Source organism: Gopherus flavomarginatus, chromosome 6, assembly GCF_025201925.1.
Source record: "Gopherus flavomarginatus isolate rGopFla2 chromosome 6, rGopFla2.mat.asm, whole genome shotgun sequence".
NCBI classification, from domain to species: domain Eukaryota; kingdom Metazoa; phylum Chordata; order Testudines; family Testudinidae; genus Gopherus; species Gopherus flavomarginatus.
This window is the reverse complement of record NC_066622.1, coordinates 67,644,987-67,657,990: the sequence shown is the minus strand read 5'-3', so window position 1 is coordinate 67,657,990 and position 13,004 is coordinate 67,644,987. Positions and strand designations below refer to the sequence as shown.

The window sequence follows — 13,004 nt, the reverse complement described above, 5'->3', positions numbered from 1 at the left end:
TACAAGGTTTCTTCTGTCTGAATTTTGAGTTCTCATGAGTGCCCAGTGCTACTTTGGCCACTCTAAGAGAATGAGCCTCACCTGCAGCTGGTGCAGTATTTGTTTATACTTGCTCTGTTTTTTCCTTGCTTCCCAAATGACTGGTATGAATGAAGAATGAAGGTCTCAGGGTGGAGAAGACCCAGTCGGCTTCAGTAGAGTCTATCCCAGAGGTGCTAGAAGAGTGCACATCTGTGGCAGAACATTCTGACTCTGCCTCTGTTCATGACATGGACTATGTCAATCCCCGAGGAGTACGTTTTACACAGTCTTCCCAAAAAGAAGGTGAGAGTTTTCGAATACTGCCAGTGTCCTTTCTGCCTCTGTCTGTGCTACTCCACAGCTTGAGAGGAGGGAGATGAGTTCCAGTTCCTGAACTATTTTCTGTAACAAGTTGTTCCATACTTCTTGATGGGCATCGGTGAGAGATGGGAGCAAACTTGTAGATGCTCTACATTTTCTTACCAGCTCTTATTTCCTCAGGAATAGCGCTGGTCCCCTACGGTCTGCCTTGTATCCGAGAGCTGTTCCGCTTCCTCATCTCCCTCACCAATCCACATGACCGCCACAACTCAGAGGTGATGATCCACATGGGGCTGCAGTTGCTCACTGTTGCTCTGGAGTCTGCCCCTGTTGCAAACTGCCAGTCTCTGCTGGGGCTTGTGAAAGATGAGTTGTGCCGGCACCTTTTTCAAGTGAGTTTGGGCTTGGCTACTGGGTATGCTGTGCTAGTGAGTTTCCCTGTGTACCAGGTGGGAATGATGGCAACCCAACACACCTCCTCCACAGCTCACTTTGGCTAGAACTTTTATTTTGGAAACTGAGGTGAGGTTAGCTGTGATGTAGGATCACAAATCTGGTTGCTCTCCCAGTGAGAGAAGAGAGAGTGAGTGTCTCTGATAGAAAGAGGTATTCATAAGAATTTATGCAAGAGTCTATTAGTTTACTGTTGTTGTATATGGGAGAACATGACACATGGGCACTCTTCCTCCCCAACCTTTCCTGAATCCTTTTCCTCTCATACAGCAGATATCACCCCTGTTGGATCTGTTGGATCACCCCTAATCTCCAAACTGGTACCAGATAATTTCCCCTCACCATTTCTCTTCATCAAATTCTCAAATAGTTCTGAAGGGCAGAAATGTCTCCTCTTGATCCCTGTCTTCACTCTCCCTCATTAAAGCAATAGGTGGAAAACCTTCTGCCTCTTACCTCAACGTAGAGGGTGAAGAAGCTGATTTTAATGAGCTCTTGTGATTGGCTTGGTTCCATTGTCTCAGTCGCTTTTAACCACACTCTATGGCTTAGTCAGGGAAAATGGGTTTTTGAGATGCATCCCCAAGATGATAAGTGACCAGACTGGTGGCAGGTGGAGACTTGGAAATAAGTACTTAATCGTTCTTTAGAGTGACATCCTTGGAGGCAGCTATTCACCTAGCTTTCTGCTTAAAGGAGATATGCATGCTCTACAAAAAAGCAAGTATAGCAGTTGAAGGAGAAATTAGAGTTCTCTGAAAGCAGGAGAGGAGTGTTTGAATCATGGCCACTGCCATTCACAGCAGGAGAGACCTTGAGACGGGGAGGGCATTGCTTCCAGAAAATAGATCTGTTGTGTGATACAACAGTAGCACTACTCACCTGGGCAGATAGTATGGTTTGACCTCTCACTCCTTATGTTTCTGTTCGTTGCTCAGCTGCTGAGTGTAGAACGGCTCAATCTGTATGCAGCCTCCCTCAGGGTATGCTTCCTTCTCTTCGAGAGCATGAGAGAGCACCTGAAGTTCCAACTGGAGGTGAGTTTTTGAAATACAACCACATGGTCCCCATGGGATAGGTCAGTAATAATTGCTTGACATGTAGGGGTATACAGAATGGGGTGGCAACCTTACCCGATTCAACAGGGTATAGCCCAAGTACCAATCAGTTAGGTATTAGTAGCTGCATGGGGTGGTTCTGAGGGCTATTCTGGGTTCCTTCCTATTAAAACAGTAAAGTGCTTTTGAAACTTACACATTGCCTTGCCTTCCTTCTAGCTTCCTGGAATAGTGAATCTCAGTCCGCTGAATGGTAAAATAATTCAGTGAAACCCTTAAGAGTTTGCTGTTGAAATGTGTATGAAGTTACTAAATGTACAGGAACCTGAAGAGGTTCTTCCACTGGAGTGAGCATTCACTAAATGTGGAGGATTTCACACTGTGAATCACATGTGAAAGGGGAACTTGTAAATCTCCATTTAAATAGCCCTGAAAGCTCAGTATTGTCCTGTTTTCCTTTCTCTTCCCCTAACCTGAGCTGTCCTGTGTTTCTTCCAGATGTACATAAAGAAGCTGATGGAGATCATCACTGTGGAGAACCCCAAGATGCCCTATGAGATGAAGGAGATGGCCCTGGAGGCCATTGTTCAGCTGTGGAGGATCCCCAGCTTTGTCACTGAGCTTTATATAAACTATGACTGTGACTACTACTGCTCTAACCTCTTTGAGGACCTCACCAAACTGCTCTCCAAGGTCCTGAAAAGGCTCTGCTTTGCTCTTCCCTTCAGCTAGTGCTGCAGACTTCAGAACATGAGCTAGAACAGGGCTGGGAGGGAGGTGTAGGTGGGGATGTGGAGAGGAAAGTCCCTCTAGAGGAAGGATAACAGAGAGCCTGAGAGGAGGAGAGAGGAGCAGATGGTGGTGAATGAAAGGTTCTGATTGAACAGCTTTGTATGGATAAAAAAAACTACGTAGGTTCTGGAAGATCAAAGAAGTGGAAGGAGTACAGTAAGGTTAAGTGGGGGAAAATGAGTGGGAGTTCTCAAAAAGTTATTTGGAAAGTTTTGGGGGTTTTGTATTGTACATTTACGTATTCAGAGCACTGGGACAAACTCGCCTTGAAGGGTGTTGAATCTGAGACCATCTGACATTCAACTGTTTAATTTCCAGAATGCCTTTCCAGTTTCTGGACAACTTTACACTACCCACCTGCTTTCTCTTGAAGCATTGCTGACAGTGATTGATAGCACTGAAGCACACTGCCAAGCCAAAGTGCTGAGCAACATTCACCAACAGGAGAAGGAAGTGGTCAAACCCAGCACAGAAACTGCCAGTAGCACCAAAGAACCAAGCAACAGTGAGACCTTTCTTTTTAATATCTCCATGTTCAGCCCTAGCTTTATTCTAAACCCACTTGTATACCTCATTTTGGTCACTCAGCTAGTGAACACCTAGATAATGTATTTCCATTCTTCCAGTTTCATGCTTTCCAGTACTCTTTAGCATTTAAAACCTTGATGTCTCATCTCTCCACTTCAGGAACTTAGTCACTGGCAACTGAGATCAAGGAGATCGAGCTCAGTGTCTGTCCCAAGATACAGCCTGGAGAGGGCAGGAGGCATGGCCTTATCTGTTAACGGTTCTAGAGACATATCCGGAATGCTTTTCTGTTTCATGAATGCTATAGTCCATCTGTGGCATCCTTCAGGAGAAAATGTTTGATGTTGTGTATATATGCATGTGCACGAACCTTGCAGCTGTTGTTGCTCCACTTAGAGCATGTTGCCCTTTCTTTGAAAACATACTGTTCTTTGAGATATTGTCCACATGGATTCCACTCCTCCTGCCCCTCATGAAGAATCGGTGCCATTTACTGACTCTGGCAAAAGTCCACTGCAAGTGCCTTTTTTGCCTAGGAGAGGGACATATCCCTGAGTGGAGTTCCATACATCATTCCTTCTCTAAGTAGCCTCAGAAAGCTAGACCATCTATGCAATCCTCTGGATGCCAAAAGGAAGGACGCAGCTGGACTTCGCTTCTCTGGTCAGTCCCACTCGATGAGCACCCTTGTCAGCTGAGATTCCACCCTGAACTCCTGTGCTAAGTCAGCCAGGAGGCTCCAGTTGTCTTCTTCATTCCAGTGTCACTCTGAGATGGAAGTAGGCAGGAGAATCCCTCCAGAGATAAGTCGAGGCATAGGTCACCCTCTTTGCTTCCTACCAAGTCAAGACACAAGAGTCTTCAGGCATCTGACGGGTCTTGGGCTCAACAGAAGGGTAACTAATGACCTTATATAGCTCTTTTTGGTTCATGTGGTACCTACTAAACCCATAGCTTATGCTTTGTCAAGTATCCAGCACCTCAGTACAGCCCAGGTCTGTACCTAGAGCATATTCAGTCTTGAATGATCCATTTGTACAACTGGTACTCGAGTCACTTCTTCTTGAGAGGTTGAAGGTGTCGATAATGTAGCCAATGGTTACTGAATCATCTGTACAGCAGATGAAGGAGATATCTCTAGTACTAACATCAGCTTCTCCCCAATTAGGGAGGATACAGCAGAACCAGAGCACATGGACAGGCCTATCTTTAGAAGAGGTATACTTCTCTTAATCCCCATCATAACACAGTAGGGATTCATCTCCTAAGTACCCTCTCTCACCCGTTGTATAGCATAATTGTAGTCAAGAAAGGACTCTACAGAGGGCTCTGTCAGGCTTTCATTCAAACCAATCTGTAATGTATCTGTTTATTTTCTAAAACCTCATTTCTCTCTGGGAGAGACTGAACTTCATATCTTGGCCATTTCAAGGGACTTGGTATACTGTCTTCAGAAGACAAAGTCTTTCAGACTGTCTCCCTGTACTTTTATTGCCATCTCTGGTGCTTCAAAGGTCAAGCCATCTCTTCCCAGAGAACATAAAAACAGATCACATAGTGTATATCAATGTATCACATGATATTCTATGATATTCCTCTCCTTTCATATATTAAAAGCTCATTCCACAAGAGCAAAAACTGCAACCTATGCATCCTGTATCCAAAATTTGCAAGGCAGTATGTGGAGTAATCCCCTTTCTTTGATTTAAACACTAAGCCCTTGATCTGGATGCAAGATCAGATGCAAAAATGTGGCAGAGCAATGTTACCATCACTATTCAGTTAGTGACAATGAAGGCTCCTCAATCACACTTTCCAGATAGGGCACTGCTTAGCAGTCACCTCCAGTGAGATCTACACTGTCAAATTTTCTAAGAAAAGGAAGAGGTTACTTCCCTAATAGCGATTGTGGTTCTTTGAGGTGGTGTCATCTGTGTGGACCCTCTTTATTTGGGTCTCTGAATTAGTAAAGGAAGTGAGGGACGGTTATGGTTGCTCTGTCCTTAATGCCCTCAAGTAGGAGGCTATGCACGGTGCAGGTGCAGCTCAACAGATACTGCTATTCAAAAGATTTCAGAGTCACATGCATAAGAACATAACATAAGAACGGCCATACCAGGTCAGACCAAAGGTCCCTCTAGCTCAGTATCCTGTCTACCGACAGTGGCCAATGTCAGGTGCCCCAGAGGGAGTGAACCTAACAGGCAATGATCAAGTGATCTCTCTCCTGCCATCCATCTCCATCCTCTGACGAACAGAGGCTAGGGACACCATTCCTTACCCTTCCTGGCTAATAGCCATTTATGGAGTTAACCACCATGAATTTATCCAGTTCTCTTTTAAACATTGTTATAGTCCTAGCCTTCACAACCTCCTCAGGCAAGGAGTTCCACAAGTTGACTGTGCGCTGTGTGAAGAACTTCCTTTTATTTGTTTTAAACCTGCTGCCTATTAATTTCATTTGGTGACCCATAGTTCTTGTATTATGGGAATAAGTAAATAACTTTTCCTTATCCACTTTCTCTGCATCACTCATGATTTTATATACTTCTATCATATCCCCCCTTAGTCTCCTCTTTTCCAAGCTGAAGAGTCCTAGCCTCTTTAATCTTTCCTCGAATGGGACCCTCTCCAAACTCCTAATCATTTTAATTGCCCTTTTCTGAACCTTTTCTAGTGCCAGTATATCTTTTATGAGATGAGGAGACCGCATCTGTATGCAGTATTTGAGATGTGGGCGTACCATCGATTTATATAAGGGCAATAACATATTCTCAGTCTTATTCTCTATCCCCTTTTTAATGATTCCTAACATCCTGTTTGCTTTTTTGACCGCCTCTGCACACTGCTTGGACATCTTCAGAGAACTGTCCATGATGACTGCCAAGATCTTTTTCCTGACTTCTTGTCGCTAAATTAGCCCCCATCATATTGTATGTATAGTTGTGGTTATTTTTTCCAATGTGCATTAACTTTACATTTACCCACATTAAATTTCATTTGCCATTTTGTTGCCCAATCACTTAATTTTGTGAGATTTTTTTGAAGTTCTTCACAGTCTACTTTGGTCTTAACTATCTTGAGCAGTTTAGTATCATCTGCAAACTTTGCCACCTCACTGTTTACCCCTTTCTCCAGATCGTTTATGAATAAGTTGAATAGGATTGGTCCAAGGACTGACCCTTGGGGAACACCATTAGTTACCCCTCTCCATTCTGAGAATTTACCTTTAATTCCTACCCTTTGTTCCCTGTCTTTTAACCAGTTCTCAGTCCATGAAAGGACCTTCCCTTTTATCCCATGACAGCTTAATTTACCTAAGAACCTTTGGTGAGGGACCTTGTCAAAGGCTTTCTGGAAATCTAAGTACACTATGTCCACTGGATCCCCCTTGTCCACATGTTTGTTGACCCCGTCAAAGAACTCTAATAGATTAGTAAGACATGATTTCCCTTTACAGAAACCATGTTGACTGTTGCTCAACAGTTTGTTTTTCTATGTGTCTGACAATTTTATTCTTACAGTGGGATCTGCACAGATGACAACATCTCGAAGTACGACAATTACTATAAGGCAAATAACCATTTGTTATACAGAATCTTTTGCAAGTGGTATACCTATTAATATACTTGTTTGCCACAGTTCAGAACGAGAATGGACAGATCTGCTTTAGAGTGGTCTCCAGTCTAGGTTCCCTGTCACTTGCCTTTCTCATCCTTTGAATACTAGAACCGCAGTGTGCTTTCCCCCTCCCAATCCTCATGATACTGAGGAATTGAGGCAAGTTACTGAATCAGTGATCATGATACCCCTGGCATGGGCAAGGCAGTTCTGGTATTCAGATCTAGTGAACCTCTCATCGCAGCCCCCAGTCACTTTGCCCACTGTGCCTGATGTAGTCTTGCACAACAATGGTCACATCCTACAGCTTGACCCAGGATCATTATGTCAGACAGCCTGGATGCTGGCTGGCTGATATCTGTCCAAAGAAGCTGTTCAGCTGTAGCAGGAGAGCCTCAAGTAGACTGAGTTACAAAGCTAAGTGGAAAAGGTGTTCTGTATAGGCATCTTAGCACAAGCCGTCTCCCTTGACAACACTCATTTAAACAATATTGGATTATTTTATCCCTGAAACAGTTGGGACTTCTATTCGTTCCAGAAGGATCCAACTAGCAGCAATATTTGCACATTCTCTCTTCCCTCTCCTCCCCTCCCCCCCAATCTTGGGTCACACTGTATTTTCTCATCCTACAGTGGCTAGATTCCTTAAGAGCCTAACTCGTGTTTTTCTTCCAGTTTGGGAGACCTCACCCTCTTGGGATCTCAGTGTAGTATTAATGTGTTGATGTCTCTCCTTTGAGCCCTTGGTAACCTGTTTCCTTTAGGACCTACAATGAAGAGTTCCTTTTTAGTAGCCATTACATCAGCTCAGGTAGGGGAGAGTCGCACCTGCCTGGTGGGTCCCCCTTATAATAATGTTTGATAAGAATAGGGTCACACTTAGGCTTCATCCCAAGTTCTTTCCCCAAGTTGTTTCAGGGTTCCATATGAACCAATTTATTCATCTTCCATTCTTCTTTCCCAAGCCTCGTTCAACCCCCGGAAGCTAAATTTCACATACATTATGTAGTAAGGGCATTGTCGTACTACCTTACCACGACAAAATCATGCAGGAACTCACCTGGACTGACTGTGATCTTTGCAGAGGGTGTTAAGGTTCAGGTAGAATTCTCCAATTGTATAAGGACATATTATAAATTAGCCAGGTTAGATCCACCTACTCACATTAGAGCTCATTTCACTGTACCTAATGCAGCCTCTGCTGCCAGTTTGAAGACTGTCCCTATTTCTGAAATTTCTGGGACAGCTATAAAGAGCTTGGTTCAAACATTTAAAAAACACTATACTTTGGTAGAGGCCTCCATATCAGATGCCTATTTTGTCCTGCAGTTTTTCTTTTAAACAAGGCTCCTAGCACCTATCTCCAACCAAACTGGTAATTGTTTGTTACTCACCAAGAGTGAGATCTGTGTGGAAAATCACTTGAAAAAATGGTTACCTATCTTACAGGTTCTTTGAGGTGTGTTGTCAACACGGATTCCTCAACCTGCCCTCCTTCCCTGCTGCTTCAAAGTCCTGCTCCTCTGGGATTCTGTATTGGAAAAGGAACTGAGGAGCATTTAGACCCATTCTGCTCTTAATACCCTTGGATGCATCAGTTCCTTCACCAGTACAGAATCTTAGAGAAGGAACTGACTCAGCCAAGAATATAAAGGGCAGAGTGGATCCAGCTGCCCCTCAGTTCCTTTATCAATACAGAATCCCAGAGGAGCAGGACCCTGCAGTGGCAGGGAAGGAGTGGGGTCACAAAATCAATGAGGGCAACACATCTCAAAGTCTCTCAGTTCCTATAAGGTCAGTAACTGGTCTTTTCTTCTGGTAAGACATGCAAAGGCCTTCAAGTGGTGAACAGCAATTAAAGTAAAAGGCATTATGATTATTCAGAAGCTCTTGTTCATCTTCTATTGCTTCTTTCTCTTGCCTTCTCTTTTGCCCACAGACAATGAGAGAGTGAGTGAAGGGAACTCTCCGAATGTGGTCACAGAGCTGTCCGGCGCATGCCCACCCACCAGTGGGTGTCTTATGGCTGACCAGATGAAGCAGGGCTGCCAGGATTTGGAGGGAGGAAGTGATGCAGGTAATAGTCCCCACAGGTCCTTGACTCTGACTGAACATCTGCATGCAGGGAATGGTTCAGACCTATGTTCTTTGGCACTAATAACTTATAGTGGACTGTGCTACACTTGTTAACGGAACCTGCTCAGAGCCAGAAACACATGTGCATGGGATGCTCAAGTTACTTTAGATGTGGTGTATTTGACAGAGCATGGCTACTGTTGATGTTTGTATGTGTGGTGAGGGTTGGAACTGGTGGGTCCCCTTTACTTGTAGCAAAAGCAGATAGTCACAGTTAGCACAGCAATCTCTAAGACAAGTTCATCACTCTCAGGCTGCAACAACCCCAGAGGAGGCAGAAAAATAAACAGGGTGTGTGAAATTATCATGGCTGAGACGCTCCTGTGCATATGAGTGGTACTGGAGTTGCTGAGCAGTGACGGGAAGGTTGTGTGTGGTAGGGACCAGGAGGTAGTATAGTGAGATACTATGGCATTTACAGAAAAGGCAGTGCAGCAGGGCTTAGTGATTGCAAGGGGGCACTGAAAAATAAGTCAGTGCACCATAGTGAGCAATGCTGTTGTGGGGGAGAGGTTGGCTGTAATGACACTCTCTCACTTTCCTTCCTAGCTGAGAAGAACATCCCCAGGAAGCCTACTCGGTTTTCCTGCCTCCTGCCCAGAACTCAGGAACTAATGGAAATTAAGAGCAAAAAGAAGGTGCGGTCTGTTAACGTACTGTAAATAGGTTCTTTGGACATTGTCCTGTTTCTTCCTCCATGAAGTATTTACATTTTGGCTTGCTGTGTTTAATCAAACCTTTAGAATGTTCATTTGAGACCTTTGTGTATATAATAAATTCCATAGTGTCACACTGAGGACCAAACTGCATCAAAGGAGGCAGGATAGTGTCTCAAGGGAGTAGATATTACTTTGTGTCTACTTGAGTTTCATTCTGGTAGTGCTCTAAGTTTCACTCTGGAAGTATTGGGGAAATTTCATTCCTGAACTTGTATTCTGGATCTGTGGTGCTCCAGGCTGTTGGAGGCCATTGGGGAAACTGCTGGGCCTAATGTTAATGGAAATGGTTAACTTCTCCCTCAAGAAGGGTAGGTTGCTTGCTACTCTTACCGAAGCATTGGTACAGCCTGGTCTCAAGAAGTCCCCATTTGAAAATGGCATTCTGGCCAGTTGTGGGTACCCTTTATGGGTAAGATGATTGACAGATTGTGACAAGACAACTCTTCCCATGTCTAGATGCCTCAATTTCTTTGACCCTTGTTAATCTGAGTCCAATCAGAGTATGGCATAGAGACTGCACTTGCTTAGTAGTTGGTCTCCTCCTCAAGTTGGATGGAGGTCAGGTATCCATTCTGATGGTGTTAGATCTATCAGCTGTCTTTGATATCAAAAGCAAGATGGATGAGACTGTTCAGAGAGATCCCAGAGGATAGCATTGGGTAATTGCTCTTCTTTCAGTGGTGCGCTCGTATGGAGTTCTGCTGGGTTCCGTCTTGTTTTCCCTCTCACTCAGGCTTGGTCTACTCCTTAGTTAGATCAACCTAGCTGCCTTGTTCAGGGCTGTGAAAAATATCCTGTAACGTAGTTAGGTTGACCTAACGCCCACTATAGGTCTTCTGTCGACCTAGCTGGGTCTAGATACCACCTCTTGGAGGGATAGATTAATCATATCAGTGGAAGAACTCCTTCCATTGATGTAGGGAGCATCTACATTATGGCACTACAGTGGCACAGCTGCACCGCTGTAGCTGAGCTGTTGTACTGCAGACATACATTCAGCGTATATATGAGTCTGTTAGGAGGCCTAGGGAGGAAGCCAGGGTTATGATGATTTCAGTATGAGTGACAGAGGCCCAGTCCAGATGAAATAGGGTGGTGGTGTAGGCTGGGGCAAGCAATCAAAAGATATCATGATTTTAACTATCTCTTTATGGGTGGTTGCAACTTGGGTTGAATGAGTTGGCTTTCAGTGGTGGCCAGGATGGCTTTTTACACATGCATCTGGCTAGAAGGCTGCAACCTTTTCTCTCCAATGCAGATTTCACTACTGTGATTCATGCCTTTGTCACCTCAACTAGATAATAATGTGCTTTCTTGGGGCTATCTTACATCTATTCAGAAACAAAATTGTCAAAATGTATATGTGCAGGGTTTTTCACTGTGAGCACATTACATCTGTGCCTTATGATCCGCTTTGGCTGCCTGTGGGTTTGAATGGAGTTTAAGGCATTGGTTCTGATTTAGACAGCTCTGAACTGTGTGAGACTGTCTTGCAGTACCTCAGATCCCCCTTTCTTCCCCATAACGAATGTGAGAGCTGTAGGAGGGAATTGTTGGCAGGATATTCTCTCTAATGGCCTTTCCACTTTGGATGTTGCTCTCCTCCTTTGGTCCAAAAAGGACCAAATTTGTTGACTTTCACATCCCACTGTAAGGCTGCTTTTTATGGAGGCTGTTGGGGAGAGGAGGTTGTTTGAGGATCATTGTTTAAGAAAGGTGGATCTTATCTTTTGCTCAGAGGTTTAATTAGCCATATATCATACAGATGATTAATTTTTTTGTTAGATAACTGTCAAAGGTGCCCACAGTCTGGAATTGGCAACTCTTTTTGTCCAAATATATAGTAATGGTTTTCCATATCAAGGTAACCCCTCAGGCTATGTAGGCTAGGTAGCTATTTGGGCTTCATCACGGCAGCATCTATGCACTTCACAATCATTAACAGATGTTATCTGGACTGCATTCCTGTATTCTCTACACTACAGGAGCTGTGTACTTCATTGTACTTTGAGAAAGTTCACACAGGCATATATGGGGGATAGAGAGGAGTGGGGGATGGGCTCTGAGGTACTGAGAGCCCAGGAGAGTTAGAATTGGGATGGTCATGAATTTAGTTCACTAGGTCATTGCTAGTGGTTTCATGGTGATGGGAACTAACAGGGAACTGACATTTATTCTGGGGCTTTAGTAAAGTTCATGTCGCTGTTTGTGCATTTGGTTTTCTTAACACGACAAAACCTTCAGTTAACCCTTCCTTAACCAGGTGCTCTATTGCACTGTAGACATTTTGTTATATAATCCTGGTCCTGAAGCACAAATCCTGTAAGTATAAACAGAATTGAGTAGTCTTAAAAAATAAATAAATAAAATTCCATTTATGTTATATTGTCCCAGACTCTCAGTTGGTTTTGCTTGTCCTGATGGACCTCCAGATGTTCTTGTCTCACCTGCTGAACTCTTTATAGTTCTTACTTCTCTAACACCTGGTCTGCACTAGGAATTTACACTGGCCTAGCTGTGTGTCTCAGGTGTGTGAAAAATCCACATGTACCAATGTAACCCCTGGTATAGACAGTGCTAAGTTGATGGAAGAATTTTTCCATGGACCTAGCTACTACCTCTCAGTGAGGTGGATTAGCTACATCGTCAGGAGAACCCCTCCCATCGGCATAAGTAGTGTCTACACTAAAGTGCAGCAGCTATGCTGCTGTAGTGTTTTAGGTGTAGACATACCCCAAGCCCTTAGGCCTAGTCTACACTAAGATAGGGCAGGGGAATCGATCTAAGTTACGCTGCTTCGGCTACGTGAATACTTAGATCTACTCACTGCACTGAGTAGACTGCTGCTGCTCCCCCGTCAACTCCACCTGCACCTCTTGCACCAGTGGAGTACAGGAGTCAGCGGGAGAGTGCTCAGGGTCCATTTATTGTGTCTAGACTAGATGCGATAAATCGACTCCCGCTGGATCGATCGCTGCCCGCTGGGTAGTGTAGAAAAACCCTCAGTGTCTCTTGATTCTGCATTCCACATAGGTGCATAGGACTCTTACTACTTGCACTCCTGTAAATGGCTTAGAATGAGATTCCACTAGTCCAGAAAACTGGATAAAAGTGGCTACTGTTGTACAGGAGTAGCCCTGATCTCCTGGTATTTGTTCAGAGTTCATCTTGCGGTTTCCTCTGCTTTAGTTGAATAACAATGTTGGGGAGGGCTGGATACCCTGTAGTATCAGAATTGGTCACTGGGTGAGACTTGAAGCTTTTTGTGGTTTGTGCTGTTCACTGTTGTTTTGTTGCGTCTCTGAGGACGGAGGTCTGCAGATCTGGCTTTGAGTGATCCCTTTTGCAAGATCAC

The 13,004-nt window shown here is 44.2% G+C and overlaps 1 protein-coding gene across 12 annotated transcripts in view; it reads left to right on the top strand.

Moving 5' to 3' along the window:
• The window catches only part of GBF1 (golgi brefeldin A resistant guanine nucleotide exchange factor 1), a 170,715-nt gene that overhangs the window by 133,356 nt on the left and 24,355 nt on the right, over positions 1-13,004 (top strand). For all 12 annotated transcript variants that reach the window (XM_050959900.1, XM_050959901.1, XM_050959902.1 and 9 more), the window contains 7 exons: positions 156-324; positions 523-734; positions 1,734-1,832; positions 2,352-2,546; positions 2,964-3,150; positions 8,734-8,871; positions 9,480-9,568. In XM_050959900.1, coding sequence (XP_050815857.1) covers positions 156-324; positions 523-734; positions 1,734-1,832; positions 2,352-2,546; positions 2,964-3,150; positions 8,734-8,871; positions 9,480-9,568 — 1,089 coding nt within the window. The remainder of the gene's footprint in view (positions 1-155; positions 325-522; positions 735-1,733; positions 1,833-2,351; positions 2,547-2,963; positions 3,151-8,733; positions 8,872-9,479; positions 9,569-13,004) is intronic.